Source organism: Ceratotherium simum, chromosome 7 (genome assembly GCF_057802395.1).
Source record: "Ceratotherium simum simum isolate JZ-2026a chromosome 7, ASM5780239v1, whole genome shotgun sequence".
Taxonomy (NCBI): Eukaryota; Metazoa; Chordata; class Mammalia; order Perissodactyla; family Rhinocerotidae; genus Ceratotherium; species Ceratotherium simum.
This window is the reverse complement of record NC_141906.1, coordinates 24,600,962-24,618,836: the sequence shown is the minus strand read 5'-3', so window position 1 is coordinate 24,618,836 and position 17,875 is coordinate 24,600,962. Positions and strand designations below refer to the sequence as shown.

The 17,875-nt window shown below is 35.7% G+C and overlaps 1 protein-coding gene and 1 pseudogene across 1 annotated transcript; both read right to left on the bottom strand.

The window, feature by feature from the left end:
* Positions 1-285: 285 nt before the first annotated feature.
* On the bottom strand, positions 286-1,692 carry LOC101408069 (olfactory receptor 52N5-like; annotated as a pseudogene).
* Positions 1,693-9,738: 8,046 nt separating this feature from the next.
* LOC101407547 (olfactory receptor 52N1) lies at positions 9,739-10,701 on the bottom strand. Its single transcript, XM_004418322.1, has one exon. The coding sequence runs from the start codon at positions 10,699-10,701 to the stop codon at positions 9,739-9,741; it is 963 nt and encodes a 320-aa protein (XP_004418379.1).
* Between the last annotated feature and the right edge of the window lie 7,174 nt (positions 10,702-17,875).

Genomic DNA, 17,875 nt, shown 5'->3' with positions numbered 1-17,875 from the left:
GAGACTACATCCACAATGTTTTCACACACCTGGTAGTTGTGAGCATTATTTATGTAGTAGCCATGGTTCTTAGTAAGTAATTTTATTCAATAGAGAAAACCTCTGATATCAGTGAATAATTGAGGAAAAATAAATCAATATTCAGAAACAGCATAGGTGTTTTGAGTCATGGATTGCATGTATTATTTTTGAGGGATAACCTATATATTACATGTATTCTTCATTTCTTGAGTAAATAGATCTGCACAGCCTTTTACAATATGATGTTTACTAAATGTCTTTCTTTTAAAATCCATGACTGCTGTTTTTACCTAGATCTATACATTATCAGCATAAATCATAAACTGACTTTTAGCTTCAAAGACTGCCCAGGCTGGAAACCATCCTGAAATAACATTTCATTTCATATCTACAGGGAGGATTACTAACATAGACAAGACACTGAATGACTCTCTCACAATGTTAAGAACATATCTTATACGGATACATTAGAGGAAAGTTGTAGTGAGCCCCTATCAATGACCTGATTAAAATTGGCAATGGAGAATAAATAAGGGAAAGTACAAATCCAGAATTAGCTACAAATTTTCCCACTATCATTGCAGAGAACACATTCTGAGATAGGTCATGGAAAATATATGATACCAGACATGAGTGAATGTATGATGTCACACATGAGTTTATTTGCTGTTTTGCATTCGTCTTTCTTCTATATAATTTCAGTTGTCCTGAATATTTGCAACTTTCTCACCCTGGAAGAGCTTTGTGACACTGTCTTGGATCTGTTTTGCCTTTACTCCATAAACAATAGAGTTCAGAGTTGGGGGAAGAAGAAGGTAAAGACTAGGCACAATGAAGTGACGAGAAGGGAGAATGGTGTGTCCCCAAAAACTGTGGGTAAAGAAAGTGAAGAAGGCTGGAACATAGGGAATGATGATGGCAGATATATGGGCAGTGCAGGTGCTGAAGGCCTTCTGCTGAGCACCTGCTGATGACAGGCTGACCACTACCATCTTACATGATCATCATGTAAGATATGGATATACAGCAGATGGTAAACACTCCAATCAGAAGGGCGACCATTAAACCATAGATGACATTGACCTTGATACTAGCACAGAATCACTTCACCACATGTGACATGTGGTCACAATATGTATGGGAGATAATATTGCTGTGGCAGAAGGGCAAACACTTGGCTAAGATTGGGAAAGGAATCATCTGCAACATCCCTCTCAGGAGGGTGGCAAGCCCACCTTTGGCAATGAAAGAGTTAGTAAGTATGGTAGCATGACACAGTGGGTGGCAAATGGCCACATAGCGGTCCAGAGCCATGAGCATGAGCACACCAGACTCCACACCTGTGAACCCATGGACAAAGAACATCTGGACTAAGCAAGCACTGAAGTTAATTTTTTTGAGATTGAACCAGAAGATGCAGAGTAGATTGGGTAGAGTAGTGGTGCAGGTAAAGAGGTCAATGAGGGAGAGCATGGCCAGAAAGAAATACATTGGTCAATGTAAGGACTCCTCGTGATGAACGAGGTGCACAAAACCAAGGTTTCCCACAAGGGAGATGATATACGTTGTGCAGAATGGGGTGGAGATCCATACATGTACTCTTTCCAAACCAGGGATTCCATTAAGAATAAAAGATTTGGGGGCCATATATGAATTGTTGGAAACCAGCATAAGTAATTCAACAGAGGAACTCTATTTTTCCAGAAGTCTCTATCCCGAGGAGAATGAATTAAGAAATAGAAATGTATTTCATCATCCTTGAGAATGCAAACTTAAATTTGGAATAAAATTACACTTATAATAGTACTGACAATTTTGACTAATAGTGATGCTGAAAATACACAATTTATTGAATAATACTATATTGCAGGTAATATTTTGAAAGTTTTGTAAACAGTGTAAACATAATTTTTAAAGCCATAATTACAAACATAATAATTTTTTATCATCAAATAGAATAATCTGAGGCATAGAGAGATTGAATAATGTTGAATATCACAAAACTAGATTCCGGGATAGAAATGATATTCACTTACGACTCCAATATCCCTACAATCTCTTTACTCTTCACCCTAGTTTGACAGAATACATAGCTTATGACAGCAAGTTATAATTGCATGAAGCATTGCCTGCAATTTGTTTGTTACATTAATTATGAGTGGAAATATATAATGGGAAGATTATGGTTATGTATACCAAATAAAATATTAATCAAATTTCAGCATTTTCATACCAATTGTATGACTTGGAGAGGTTTGCTTCACTCTCAAAGCCTCAGTTTCTCATCTATAAAGCAAGGATTTTGATACATACCTCAAAGAGTTCCGAAAAATAATGAGAAGTTTATTTAACTCCTTGATTTGTATCCTAGTACCAACGTGGTACCTAGTACCTTGGTTGGTATCCTAGAATATACTCATTTGAAATGCAAGTGTAGACACTATATGGATATGGGATTCAAGGATAGTGGTCACGAAGGTCAATCTAACTTGATTGTCCCATGCAAGAGAAAAATAAGAAATCTGCTTTTCTCAAATATCCTGTAATCCTCCAATGACATTGAGGTCATCTGTTACCTTTCAATGTCTTCTGTTTTTGCACTATTCTTAAGAACCATATTTTCCGGACTCTGGTTTTTCTCCCTCTTGGAAAGATTTGCAGTATCATTACCTCAAGTAGAACCAACATGAAGATACTTTTCAGATAATTTTATAAGAAAGCTATGTCAAAATAGTTGAGTTCTCCTTCTAAATGCATATGGGTTAGTTCCATGGGCAGTTTAAATTCACCATAGTAAAGACTAAATTCATCACTTCAACCTCTACCCCATGCCAAAATAAACTCTATTTCTGAGTTCTGTCGTTTGGATAACGCTGTCATCACCTACCACACGATCCACCAGCATCTTTGTGATCTTCTCAGGTATTCCGTTACCTCGTCTTGGGTATCATCCCTTTATAGTTCAAAGTGTCTTTGTTCTTACCCTCTTCAGGTCACCTCAGCATGCCTATTTTCTGTACTCTATCCTCAGACAAGAAAAACTTCTATTTTTAATCTGGAAATATTTCTAATATCAGCCTTTCCTTTCTATCATCACACTTAACTATCTTTTAAAGACCACCTAGCTACATCCACCTATTTCTTTGTTTTTCCTCTTGCACATTTCAAATCAAATTTGTTCTACACCATAATTCTGAAGACAATTTAATCCACTGCTTAATAATTTTCAATGTGTTCCCAACAATTTGAGGGTAAGGCTCAAATTACTTGGCATGGCATTCAATAAAGTAAAATTTAGGTCTTATCTTCTCTTTCCCATTTTATTTATTTCCATTACCTAAGCACCCAAAAGTGTCCTAGTTTAGACAGTAAGTTATATGGCTACTGTATCCTAGAATTTTGTGCATAAACATTGCCAGATTATGTGCCAAGCTGAAAATACCACATATACTTCAAATCTATGTTGGCTTTGCTCAATTTCTTTCCCTATTTGAAAGTCTGTCTGCCATATTCTTATCTTGAAAAGTCTCCTTTGAACACTGAGATAGAAGGTCACTTCCTTTACAGAGGACTGTGCATTTCAAAGTTCAGGGTAAGCTATTGTCAATAAATTCCCTGAGCCAGGTACGTGATGTTTAATTTACTTACCTAAAGCTGTTAGTGATTAATTTTGAGTGAAATCCAGGTTTTTCTAGCTCAGACTTCACATCTGTTCCACCAAACCAAATCCTTTACAAAGACTAACAAGCACTGGATCAGTGATTTATTTCTCATTTGTTGGTTTTTGTGTTTACTTGTTTGCTTGTTTGTTTTCTCTGGAAGAATACGAGGCTTCACATTTCTAACTTGGGACCTCTACAGCTCCTGTTCTTATAATTTCTCCTTGCCCAGTACTCTAGCCATCTTCCAGGTAAAGAAAAAGAGGATTGTGTGCAATGATTCATACTTTCTCTTTCAAAGGGGAGGGTAATTTGGTTACAAGTACCATTCAGTCTTACCCAGAACCTCCCTCCACCTCCTTATTTATTTATTTATTTATTTATTTGTGAGGCAGATTGGCCCTGAGCTATCATCTGTGCCCATCTTCCTCTATTTTATATGGGACTCCGCCACAGCACAGCATGAGAAGCGGTGCGTCAGTGCAGGCCCGGGATCCGAACCCATGAACCCCAGGCTGCCAAAGCAGAGTGCGTGCACTTAACCTCTGCACCACGGGTCCAGCCCCTCCACTTCCTTATTTTTGCCTGTGGTTTTGGGAAAGTAAAACGGAGAGAGAGTATAGGAAGGTATTAGAAGAACATATGACAAAAGCACAGGAAGAGAAGTTCACCTCAAGGTCTTTCTTTTTTTTTTTTTTAAAGATTTTATTTTTTTTTTTTTTAAAGATTTTATTTTATTTATTTTTTCCCCCCAAAGCCCCAGTAGATAGTTGTGTGTCATAGCTGCACATCCTTCTAGTTGCTGTGTGTGGGACGCGGCCTCAGCATGGCCGGAGAAGCAGCGCGTCGGTGCGAGCCCGGGATCCGAACCCGGGCCGCCAGCAGTGGAGCACGCTCACTTAACCACCAAGCCACGGGGCCGGCCCTCAAGGTCTTTCTTCAGTCTTGCATTGAGCCTTTTTCAATGAAAGAGACAGACAATGCACTATGCTATAAAAGGTGTACCACATCTACATGTGCTGCACCATACCACCTCATGTCAATCATAACTTCTCTTCCCTCCTTGATGACAATAGGTCCCATTACCTGATCCTGGTGTCTACACTTCCAGGATCTGATGGGAAGTACTATGATTGATACTGTCACTGCTGCTTCTGCTGTTTCCTCATCCCACACTGGGCAGCCATTTGACACAAAGTGCCTGCAGCACCCACTCTTGCCTCTGGCTGTTTAAAACAGAAAACAGGCTCCTTTAGATTATCACTTGATCTCAGCCCCCAGAAAGATCATGATGAATCAGGTACTGCTCAGGGCTTAGGAAGGACAAGGAGGCTTGCTTTTTCACATCCTTCTCACTTCCATGCTATGTTTCTCTAGAGATGGCCTAGGACAGCATTTGTTCAGAGGAATTTAGTGTCTGGGACACAGAATAAAATCCTATCAGGCATCTGAAGAATCCTCTCGCTAATGCCCTGAAGAGGAATGCCAGGAAAAAGCTGGATCGAGAAATGAGAACTCGAGATTCTCTGAGACTGTTTCAGCTTTTTTTGTTACTGGTGTTTTGAAATGTGTTTCCTGAAATGTCAAATTTAATTTATTAATGACACACAGTGTTATCACTGAAACTGAATACTTCAAGACCCTAAATTAGATTAAACAATTTCATTTGTTAGACTTTTAAAAATTCCATTAAGCATCCACCATGTGACGTGGTGGCACTCAGCATAAGGCCTTTCTGTGCCTCTACTCTGATTCTTTTAGGTTTATCTTGTGCATAAATAGCCAACTTGCTTACCAAGTCAAATATTTATCGACATACCTACAGAAAAAAACAGCAGCAGTACTATTTAGTTCTCTGTATTTGCCTATTTAAATATATGTACCTATTTGTTATTTAAAGTCACAGATGAATTTCATTGTATTCCTGTAATGAGTCTACCAATTCAATATTATCATAGCCATTTTATCTAACAAAGACTCAGTATATTCAATACTTTGTTGAAAGATACAGAATTTTGTGCTCTCTATGCTAAATACTGGTGAAACACATCCCTTTCTCTCTTAAGCCAAACCTAGTTCTCTGCTTGAAAGTCACATTTCTTCCTCTCTACTACCTTAATATTCTCTCCATTTCTCACAATGACAATAACCTGGGGACCTGTGTGGAAACTATTTGTATATCTATCATATCCCTTTACCAACCTGTGAGCTGTTTTAGTATATGGGCCAAATCTTCCACCTCTTTGACCCCGTGAATGAGGACAGTACCTGGATTAAAAAAGAAGTAAATTGGAGTTAGATTGGCGGACTGCAAAGTGTGTGACTGAATTGAAGAACAGAAAGGGGATGCGGATGGGTGGGCTAGTGACTTCTAGGGAAAAGGATGTACCTATTTATCTTTTCTTGATCTAAGGCATCTTAGGGTTATTATTGTCTAATTCTGCATCTCTGTCATTTAACCATATATTTTTAAAAGTGTATAAAGAGAAAAGAAGAATGCTCTATGCTCTAAAGAAGATTTTGAGAACATCTAGCTTCTCCCTTGCCCAAATAAGAGCACACATCCCTTGCTAGTACTTATTCTCTTTTGAATGTGTAATGAGCATATTCTAAATTTTTACCAGACTAAGAAATTACCAACAACATCCTCTGTAGGGCAATACTGTTGATCCTGTAATGACTCAAGCAGACTGGAACAAGATTAAGAGCAAAGTCATGCAATAAGCCTAGGATTGAAAAGTCTGGTAGGCATTACCTTACCCACAATGTAGCTCTAGACAAGAAGGAATGTGTAAAGTGCTCATGCCAGAGAGATGGTCCAGAAATGTATATGGTGGCAGCACCCTGGTTTCATCTTATAGACTTTAGACCAGAAGTGCTTAGTCTTGCTGACTTCCCACAGGAAACAGGGATAGCTCATATTCTCAGGACACTCAAGTCTTAGTGTAAAACAGGACTTAAGCACTCCTGGATATTACAGACCCCTAAAGGAAAACATAACACAAAGGTTCATATATTTGGGAAAAACCAAAATGCCAAACCATAGCTGGCCCCCAAACAAGAGCAGTCCAGAAAGTAAGTCTCATGGTACAGATAACCCACATTAGGGTTAGAAGTTGGAAATTCTTAACTAAGTCAATTAAAAATAAAGCAAAATGTATAGGTGTGTGTGATTTTATAATAAGTGTTTAGTTGTTTGTTATTCTGAACTCTAAAATATTACACTCACTAATTTAAAAAGAGAAAAATGTAGCAACAAAAACATTTTTAAATGACACATACTTCTTACATTAAACAATGCCTGCTATTAGGATTTTGTGTGACTTTATTTCCCTGCATACATAATGCCTTTTTTTTAAATCAAGATAATAATTTACAAGCTACATATTTCATCACTGAATGCTTCTATTTACGTATACACACAATGAAATATTATTCAGCTGTGGGAAAGAAGGAAATCCAGTCATTCGTGACAACATGGATGGGTTTTGAGGGCCTTATGCTAAGTGAGATAAGTCACATAGAGAAAAACAAATACTGTATGATATCACTCACATATGGAATCTAAAAAAGTCAAACTCATAGAAACAGAGAGTAGAATCGAGGTTATCAGAGGCTGAGGGCTGGGGAAATATTATTTTACAGTTGTTTGGATAAATTCTCCCTTCACTTTAATACTTTTCTCTTTTAATGTAAATCCTAAAAGTCAAGATTTTGCCCTCCTGGACAGAAGTTCTATATCTCTTTTCTTTCATGTTTTACATTGTATTGACATTTTATTTCCTTTTTGTGAGATTTTTGCAACTTTATTTGCCTTTTCTTAGATATCTGTGCCATAATTCACTCTTTTCTCATATAAAAGTTATTTTCTAATTGTTTGCTCGTTTTCCGTAGAAATCCTTTCATTGTTTTATGAGTGGAGCATATTATCTGATACCTCTGAAAAATATTGAAGCCAGAAATATTCTTCTACAAAAATAGTAAGGGTGGTGACATCGCACCAAGAGAGAAAGAAATATAGTCCTGACTTGATTTTAAAGTAATGTACATTCATACCCACTATTCATATAATTACAGTAATTCAAATACTTTTAATTACTTTTTAACTATTATAATCAAATTATAAACAAATTTTGGAAAATTTCCAGAACCATAGCAATAGTAATGATCTTAGAACAGAAAATTAAAGATATAACTGATTAACATTGAGCTTGGAAGTGGTAGGGAAAAAAGGAAATTCTACACATACTCACATATTTAGCAAATATGTTTAATTTTATAATTTTAATATTATTATATATTTTATAATATATTATATAATATTTAATATATGGATGTGTGATTTATTTTGTGTTTTATACACATATATACACATATATACCTATATATAAGTGTATACATGGTGCACATACATATATATACCTATATACAAGTGTATACATGACACACACACATATATATCAACACACAGTTGACAGATATTATAATTGAGTTAAAATTCTCATTGTCTGTAACAGAGTACCTGGTAATAGAATTAAGATTCAAACATAGCTTGGATTAAATAAGTAATCACCAAAAAGAAGAACAACAAGAACATATATATATACAATTGTCTTTTTTTTTTTTTTTTTTTGGTGAGTAAGAATGGCCCTGAGCTAACATCTGTGGCCAATTTCATTCTTTTTGCTGATGAATATCGGCTCTGAGCTAACATCTGTGCCCATCTTCCTCTATTTTGTATATGGGACGCCACTACAGCATGGCTTGATGAGCAGTGAGTCGGTCCGCACCCAGGATTCAAAACTGCGAACCCCGGGCCACCAAAGTGGAGCATGTGAACTTAGTCACTATGCCACCAGGTCAGCCCCTGAACATAATATTTTTAAGAGGCTATTTCTGCCAAGGAACTAGGTGGAAGAAATTTTCATTATTGAGGTTTTGATTTTTCTCATGACTACGTTGTCTGTGTTGTTCGATTATAATTTGTACAAATATACATATTATTTCCACTAAATTTAGCATACTTCTGAAAGAAAGGAAAATATATATACTTTGTAAGCCATAGACAGCATATAGCATAAGAGTCAAGGAATAAAATGTTTTACAGTTTAGAAAGACCTGAGAGTGTGCTTAAGACATATTATTTTAGAAGAATATTTTACCAAAGTGTAACATGCATGAAAACAATAGTGCACGTCGTAAGTGTACAGCTTCATGAAATATCCTCAAGTGGAAACACCCTGTAATTACCATTCAGATCAAGAACTAGATCATTGGCAGCACCTCAGAAATACCCTCCATACCCTGTCCAATCATTACCTAGACTCTAATTCTCAAATTAAACATCATCCTAATTTCTAACACCATAAATTAGTTTTGCCTGCTTGTGAGCTTTCCATAAATGAAATTATACAATACATATCATCTTGTCACTTTCACTTTGCTTTATATTTGAATAGACCACAATTATTTATTTATTCAGTTTGATGGTGATGGACATAGGTTCTGGGTATTATGAGTATGCTGCAACTTACTTCTTTTACAAGTTTTCTGGTCAAAATATGTATGCATTGCTGGATATACAACTTACAAACTTGGGAAAGAAGGCAGGAAATAAGAACTTGGGAAATAAACTCCAAATGATTTTGTCAGAAGAATGCTGAGATAAACAAATTAGCACAGACATTGGTGAACATGTTTTCTGTTTTTCCAGGGAGTTAAAATTTTAAAAAAGTTCAACTCCAATACTAGTGATCCAACCACTGTGCCACAAAATTGTATAGATTACAATTCAGGAGAGAAATATCCGTCTAGGAGATTAAATGCTTTGAACTTCATAATCCCTTATGAGTAAAGAAGCTTTGAAGAATATGGAATTTCAAAAGAGATGGTCCTTACCTACATGAGCATACGAGTACCCTTTCAAAAGAAGTAGAAAAATAAAAGTCACATGAAAACATTTTCTATGGCCAGACCTCTGCTTTCATTTGGAGGATTTTCTACTGACTTGATGATCTCAACCTGGCTAAAAGAACTCTAATTTCTCAGAAGACTCGATTTAAATATTATGAGAACTATTGTTTCCCTTCAGCAAAAACCTAATGACACTTTCTCGTATCTGCTTGGTTTTCACTCCATACACAATAGGGTTCATTGTGGGAGGCATGAGTAGATAGAGGTTAGCCATAATAATGTGTATGTGTGGAGGAATTGTGTGTCCCCCAAAACGATGTGTAAAGAAGGTGAAGAAAGCTGGGACATAGGTGATGACTATGGCACAGATGTGGGCGGTACAGGTGCTGAAAGTTCTCTGTCGAGCATCTGCTGATGACAGACTCACAACTGCACGAAGAATCATTGTATAGGATATTGTGATGCAGAAGATATCAAAGCCCCCAATCAAGAGGGCGACCATTAAACCATAGATGGCATTGATTTTAACATTGCCACAGGATATCTTAGCCACAGACATGTGGTCACAGTACGTATGGGGTATAACATTTCCCTTGCAGTATGGCAGGCGCTTGGTGAGGAAAATGAAAGGGATAACAAGCATTACACCTCTAAGAAAAGTGAGGAGCCCGGCCTTGGCAATGGCTGAATTAGTGAGTATAGTGGCATAGTGCAGGGGGTAGCAAATGGCCACATAGCGGTCCAGGGCCATGAGCATGAGCACCCCAGACTCCATCCCAGTGAAGGTGTGCACAAAGAACATCTGGGCCAGGCAGGCCTTAAAATCAATCTCCTTGAGATTGAACCACAGTATGCAAAGGGTGTTGGGAAGAGTGCTGGTACACATGAGGACATCTGTGAAGGAAAGAAGGGCTAGGAAGATGTACATAGGTCTGTGTAAGCCTTCTTCAAAGTAGATAAGGAACATAAGGCCAAAGTTCCCTGTAATGGCAATGCTGTACATGGTACACAGGGGGAAAGAGATCCACAAGTGCACTTCTTCCAGCCCAGGGATGCCATTGAGGATGAATGAAGCTGGAATTAGGCTGGTGCCATTTGGAAATGACATAATGACTGATGAAAGTTCATGGTACAGCAGTTACAGAACTGCTCTGTAAGCAGAAAAATAAAAAAAATAAATAAATTCAGAGAGTAATTGACAAGCAGGATTTTCTTCCCCATGATGGCTAATTAGTTTTTCTTGTACATCAATCACCATATATAGTCTCTTGTGTTGAATACATAACATATACACTGTTTTTGTCCATGCCTTAAGCATTAGACATTCATAAAATGAACTAAGTCTAGTTAATGTGCTTGATCTATATGTCTCTTGTTTTTATCATGTAATCCACTCTGCAGGCTGAAGTTGGTCACTAACTGACCAACTGTACTGTATGACCAAGAGGTGATTAAATATTTGTTGTGTTCTAGATGTTCACCATCTTAATCAGAGATGCCTATTCCATTCTGAAACATTAGAAACCTTTAATGGTTCTCATGGGTTCACTTTTCAAAGTTGATCAGTCTTACCTCGTGGACATATTGACAATGATTTCAACTAGTTTTAGCCCAAATCTTCACCTCTTTCACTTTTAATGAAACTTAAATGCAGAAAACTGTACATCATCCCCTGCGCCAAAGCTTTCTTTAAGAAAAATCATAGAATGATATTAAAGGTAGAAAAATAACAATCCCCTTCCTAATATCGAAAGGCCACCTATTAGTTCCTTTGATCAGTTCCACAATAAATAGATATGGAAGATTCATTGGAAATGTGATAACTTAGAGAAGTTAGTGTTTTCCTAAGGTTAAAGTCTAGTCCAGTGGACTCTAGAGTCTAATCCAATGAAAATAGAGATACTTATCATCTTAAACTAAAACAATTGACATTTCCTATAGAACATAGCAGTTTATTTTCTATGCATATCACAACTTCAGAGAACCATAGAATCAAATATTTCTCCAGCTACATAATCTTCAAAGCTAAGCTTTTTTGGAATAAAAGAGATACTCAATATATTTTTTTAAGTTCATAGAAAAAGAAGCTGTGGGAGAATAAGGACTGACCAAACACTTATGAACAGTAAGGAGGAGAATATTTGGCGTGATAATACATTATAATAGACAATAACGAAGTTATGACCATAGGATGGATGCAGGTAGAATGCACAAGGCTGAAAAAGTGGGTTATATTGCGCTGGAATGTGCTGATTGGAAAAAAATGTACAAGTACTGTAATAAGGCAGATAGTCCTATATAAGAGGCTATTGGATAAAAAATAAATAGTGTCTTTGAATCCAAAATATCAATGTTGAAATTGAGAGTACCTGCTGGACATCTGAGGGGGACCCACCTGCCACTTGAGGTGTCTCTGTTGGAAATTTAAGGTTGTGTAAAATTGGTTCTCCTTTCTTCATGTGTCCTTTATAAAATTTTATGTCCTTATTCTTTAAAAGATAAAGGCTGAGCAGATGAAATCTAGGGGTCCTTTGAATTGAAGAATGATTCAAATATCATAATCACAATGTGAAACAGAAGCAGTTCCCTAAAAGGAAAAGTAGATGAGAAACAGAGAAAATTATGGAATAAGGCTGTCATCTTTTTCTTTTTTCTACAATATAAATTGTTTTCTCTCAGAGGTACTGTTTTTAGCTTTCACACTTAGTAGGACTGATTACCTCTTTTTAGAATAATCCTCACATAGATTATGTTTCAGTAGTTAAAACACGAATATTTTATCCAAAGTGAAATTGGAGCATCCAAGCCAGTCTATAAAAGCAGCCTTGTGGTAGGGTACATCTTGCTTTTCAAAAGTGAGGAGAATAACACTATCTGACAACTCCCTTATTCCTCTTCCTTCCTTGGGTATCCTAATCTGCACCCACTCCTTTAATAAGAAGAATATACCCCATTTCTGAAATCTGCTCACCCTGAAAGCTACTGGAATTCTTCAACAAACTGAAGATATATCCACGGATTGAGTCATATTCGTGTCTATATGATGCCCTTGGCCCTGCAGGAGAGATAGAAGACTTATATTGAGACTACACGTAAGAAGGTGGATGAGGGGGCATTTCCATTCTGTGTGTGTGTGTGTGATATATTCTGAATTTGGGGAGCTGGTAAATCTTAATTGTTACTATCACTTTCTACTATAGTCTCAGAGGAGAAGTGATCGTCCATGTGTTTTTAATGTGAAAAAAGAAGAGTTAGGAATAAGATATGTCTGGGTTAAGAACCCTGACTCAGCCATTGGGAATTGCTTAGGAATTATTTTGTCCCAAGTTGTAGTCTAGGACTCCAGAGGGCATGATTTTTTATAGGTACAACAAAGAGTCTGTAGATGTGAAACTATTTGAACTTTCAGAATTCAATCCTTTTGGGAGACAGACCTGTCTTCTACTTTTTTTAAAACTTAGCACGATAACATGCACAAAATTGTTACTGAGAAAAAATATTTTTGGTGAAAAATTAACTAACTTTGGTATGCAAACAATTGAGTTTTATATGTGATCTTGATTTGTGTCTGATAAATTTACTTACTAATTTTAACAATTTTATGTACAGATTATTTTGGAATATCTAGATATATACCATGTCATGGTAGATGAAGAACATTTTCTCCTCCTTTTCCAATTTTTTTTTTTTTTTGCATTTTTTTCTTGCCTTATTGAACTGACTAGGATATCTCCTGTGCAATGTTTAACAGGAGGAGTGATCAGCGATATCTTTGTTTCATTACTGATGACTAGATTTAGTAAAGCCGAGTACAGGTAGAGAAACCTGGTTCCAAACAGTCATATGAAGACGTAGACTTATGCTATAAATGCAGAAGCACAGCTGTAAAATGATTAAAAAAAAAATTATAAAATAAAAACAAGTCACTTCTTCTGAATAAATCATATTTTGCTAACTTCTTGGTATCATGCAGTGATTTGTAATAGTGTGCATGTGCCTCCTAGTAGATAAAACTCACTTGGACTTTCAAATATACCCCCATACAAAACCTGAAAGGATTGTTTGGGATGTTTAGGAAAGTGTAATTCATTATGGAGAAGATAATTCTGGATTAACATCAAATAATTGACCATTGTCTACGATACTTGCTACACATTTTTATAGATACTGTTTTTCCTAGCTTTATGAAATATAATTAGCATATAACACTGTGTAAGTTTAATGTGTACAGTGTGATGATTTGATACAGATGTATATTGCAAAATATTTACCACAAAAGGTTAGTTAACACATCCTTCACCTCACATAATTACCATTTGATTGTCTTATTAACGTGAGAACATTAAAGTTTTATTCTTATAGCAACTTTCAAGTACACGATACAGTAATTTTTAACTATAGTCACGGAGCTGTACATTAGATCCTCAGAACTTATTCATATTTATAACTGCAATTTTTTACCCTTTGGCCAGCATGTCCCAATTTTCCCCACCCCTTAGTCCCTAGTGTCCAATGTTCTACTCTTTTTCTATGAATCTGATGTTTTTATATTCCACATATGAGTGATATCATATAGTATTTGTTTTTCTCTGTCTGATGTCTCTCATTTAACATACTTCTCTCAAGGTCCATTTATGTTGTGGCAAATGACAGGATTTCCTTCTTCCCCATGGCTGAATAACATTCCATTGTACATATACCACATTTTCTTTATCCATTCATCCATCCAGGGACACTTCAGTTCTTTCCCTGTCTTGGCCTATCGTGAACAGTGCTCCAGTGAACACGGGAGTGCAGATTTCTCTTTGAAATAATGATTTCATCTCCTTCGGATGTGAAGGAAATTTCACTTCCTTCCAGAAGTGAAATTGCTGGATCATATGATAGTCCTACTTTTAAATTTTTGAGGAACCTCCACATTGTTTTCCATAGTGACTATCCCAATTTAAATTCCCACTAACATTTCACCAGGGTTCCCTTCTGTCCAAATTCTCATCAGAACTTGTTATCTGCTGTCTTTTTGATAATAGCTGTTCCAACAGGTGTGAGGTAATATCTAATTGTAGATTTAATTTGTGTTTCTCTGATGATTAGCGATGTTGAGCACCTTTCCAGGCACTTGTGGGCCATTTTTATGTCTTCTTTGAAAAATATCTATTCAAGTCCTCTGCACATTATTAGTAAAATTGTTAGTTTTTTTGCTAGAATAGTATGAGATACTTATATATTTTGGATATTAGCTCCTTATCAGATACATGGTTTGAAAATACCTTTTCCCCGTCTGTAGGTTGCCTTTTCATTTTGTTGATTGTTTCTTTTGCTGTGCAGAAGGTTTTAATTTGATGTAGTACCACTTGACTTTTGTTTTTGTTCTGATGCTTTTGGTGCCATATCCAAAAAAAATCATTGCCAAGATAGATATTAAGGAGTTTTTCCGCTATGTTTTCTTCTAGAAATTTTATGGTTTCAGATAGTACATTTACACCCATAATTCATTTTGTGTTAATTTTTGTGAGTGGAGTAAGATAGGGGTCTAGTTTCATTCTTTCACATGCAGATATCCAGTTTTCCTGGGACCACTTATTGAAAAGACTATCCTTTCCTCATTGATTACTTTTGACTCCCTTGTCAAATATTAGTTGACCATATATGTATGGGTTTATTTACAGTCTCTTGACTCTGTTCCATTGGTTTATGTGTCTGTTTTTATGCCAATGCCATACTGTTTTGATTACTATAGCTTTCTAATATAGTTTGAAATCAGGAAGCGTGATACCTTCACCTTTGTTCTTTTGATTGCTTTGGCTATTTGGGGTCTTTTGTGATTCCAGAAAAATTTTAGGGTTGTTTTATTCTATTGTTGTGAAAAAAATGCCATTGGAATTTTGATAGGTATTGCATTGAATCTATAGAAGGATTTAGATGGTATGGATATTTTAACATTAACTCTTCTGTCCATGATCATGAAACATCTTTCTATTTATTTGTGTTTTCTTCAAATTCTTTTATCAATGTCTTGTAATTTTTGGTGTATAGATCTTTCTCTTGCTTGGTTAAATTTATTCCTAATTTTTTAAATTGTTTTTGATGCTATTGTAAATGGGAATGTTTTCTTTATATCTCTTTGAGATAGTTCACTGTTAGTATACAGAAATGCAACTTATTTTCGTATGCTGATGTTTTATCCTGAAACTTGACTGATTTTTTATATTATGTCTAACAGTTTTTTGGTGGAGTCCTTAGGATTTTCAAGATACAAGGTCACGTCATCAGCAAATAGAGACAATTTTACGTCTTCCTTTCCAATTTTGATGTCTTTTATTTCTTTTTCTTTCTAAATTGCTCTGGCTAGGACTTGCGGTACAATGTTGACTAAGCATAGTGACAGTGGGCATCCAAGCCTTGTTCCTGATCTTAGAATGAAAGAAGGCTTTCAGGCTTTAACTGTTGAATAAGATGAGGCTATGTGTTTGTCATACATGGCCTTTATTATGTTAAGTTATATTCCTCCTATTACCTACTTTGTTAGGAGTTTTTATCATGAAAGGATGTTGAATTTTGTCAAATACCTTTTCTGCATCTATTAAGATGGTCATATTATTTTTATCTGTCATTCCATTAATGTGATGTATCACATTTATTGATTTGCATATGTCGAAACATCCTTGCATCCCAGAGATGAATCCACTTGATCATAGTGTATGATCCTTTTAATGTGTTGTTCAATTCAGTCTGCTGGTATTTTGTTGAGACTTTTTGTATCTATATTCATCAGGGATATTGGCCTGTAGTTTTCTTTTCTTGTAGTGTTCTTATCTGGCTTTGGTATTTTGGTAATGCTGGCCTCATGAAATGAGTTTGGGAGTGTTCAAGTGGTGATGTCTCTTGCATAGATATTCTTAACCAGCTGTAAGATGTTCCCTTCTATTCCAACATCACTCAGATATTTTTTTTCTTATGAATGGATTTTAAATGTTATAATATTATTAACTTGCATCTATTGGGGTGATCATATGATCAGTCTTCATTTTATTGATAACATATTGATTTATGTTAATTATTATTTATCTCAACTTTATAATATATAATTCACATGCTCTAAAATGTACAGATTGTAAAGATACCATTTAAGAAGTTTTGATAGATATATACATCTATGCAACTACTATATAATTATATTATACAAATTTTCATCATCCCCTAAAATTTCCTTGTGCCCCTTTCAGTCAATCCTCACCCACACTTCCAAGTTCCAGATAACTCTTGATTTGCTTTGTAACACTGTATATTAGATTAGTGATCCTAGATGTTAGCATACATGAGGTAATATAGTACGCTCTTTTGTGTCTCTTTCTTTCGCCCAGCATAATATTTGTAATATTCATTCATGTAATTTTCAGTATTAATGGTTTATTCTTTATAAACTGCTTCTAGTATGCCATCGTATGGATTTACTACTATTTGTTTACTCACTCACCTGCGTTATTGGATTTTCCTTTGTTTCCTGATTGGGGCTATTATAGATAACTAACTGTAGACCTTCATGGGCAAGTCTTCATATAGACACATATTTTTAGTTCTATTAGATAAACATCTAGGAGCGGAATTGTTGAGTCATATAGTAGGTGCATGTTTAAGTTTTCATGATACTGGCAAAGTGCTTTGCAAAGTGATTTTAACATTTTACATTCCCACCAACAGTATATGGAAGTCCAAGTAGTCCGTTCACATTCTCACCAACACTTAATATGGTCAGTCTTTTTAATTTCAAACATGCTAGTGTGTGTATAGGGATATCTCACTGTGATTTTGCTTTGTGCTTCCCTGATGGCTAATGATAGCAGGCATTTTTGGGGGTTCTTGTCTCTTGTACATCTTCCTTGGTGAAGTGTTTGTTCAAATATTTTGCCATTTTTATTTGGGTTATTTGAATTATTATTATTGAATTGAAAACCTTCATTATGTATTATGAATGAAAGTCATTATTAAGATACATTTATTGCAAGTCTTTTCTCTCTCACTTTCTAATTTGTCTTTTCCTACAGCATATTATTAATAGTATCTTTCAAAGAGTACTTTTTAATTTTAATGATGAACGTCTCACCAAATTTTTGTTTTATGTTTTATACTTTTTGTTTCCTAGCTAAGAAATACTGCGTAGCTCAAGGACATTAAGACATCTCTTAAGTTTTCATCTAGAGGTTCTGTAATTTTAGCTTCTAGTTTAATTATGTGCTCCATGTTCAGGTAATTTTTGTGTACGCAGTGAGGTAAGGGCAGTG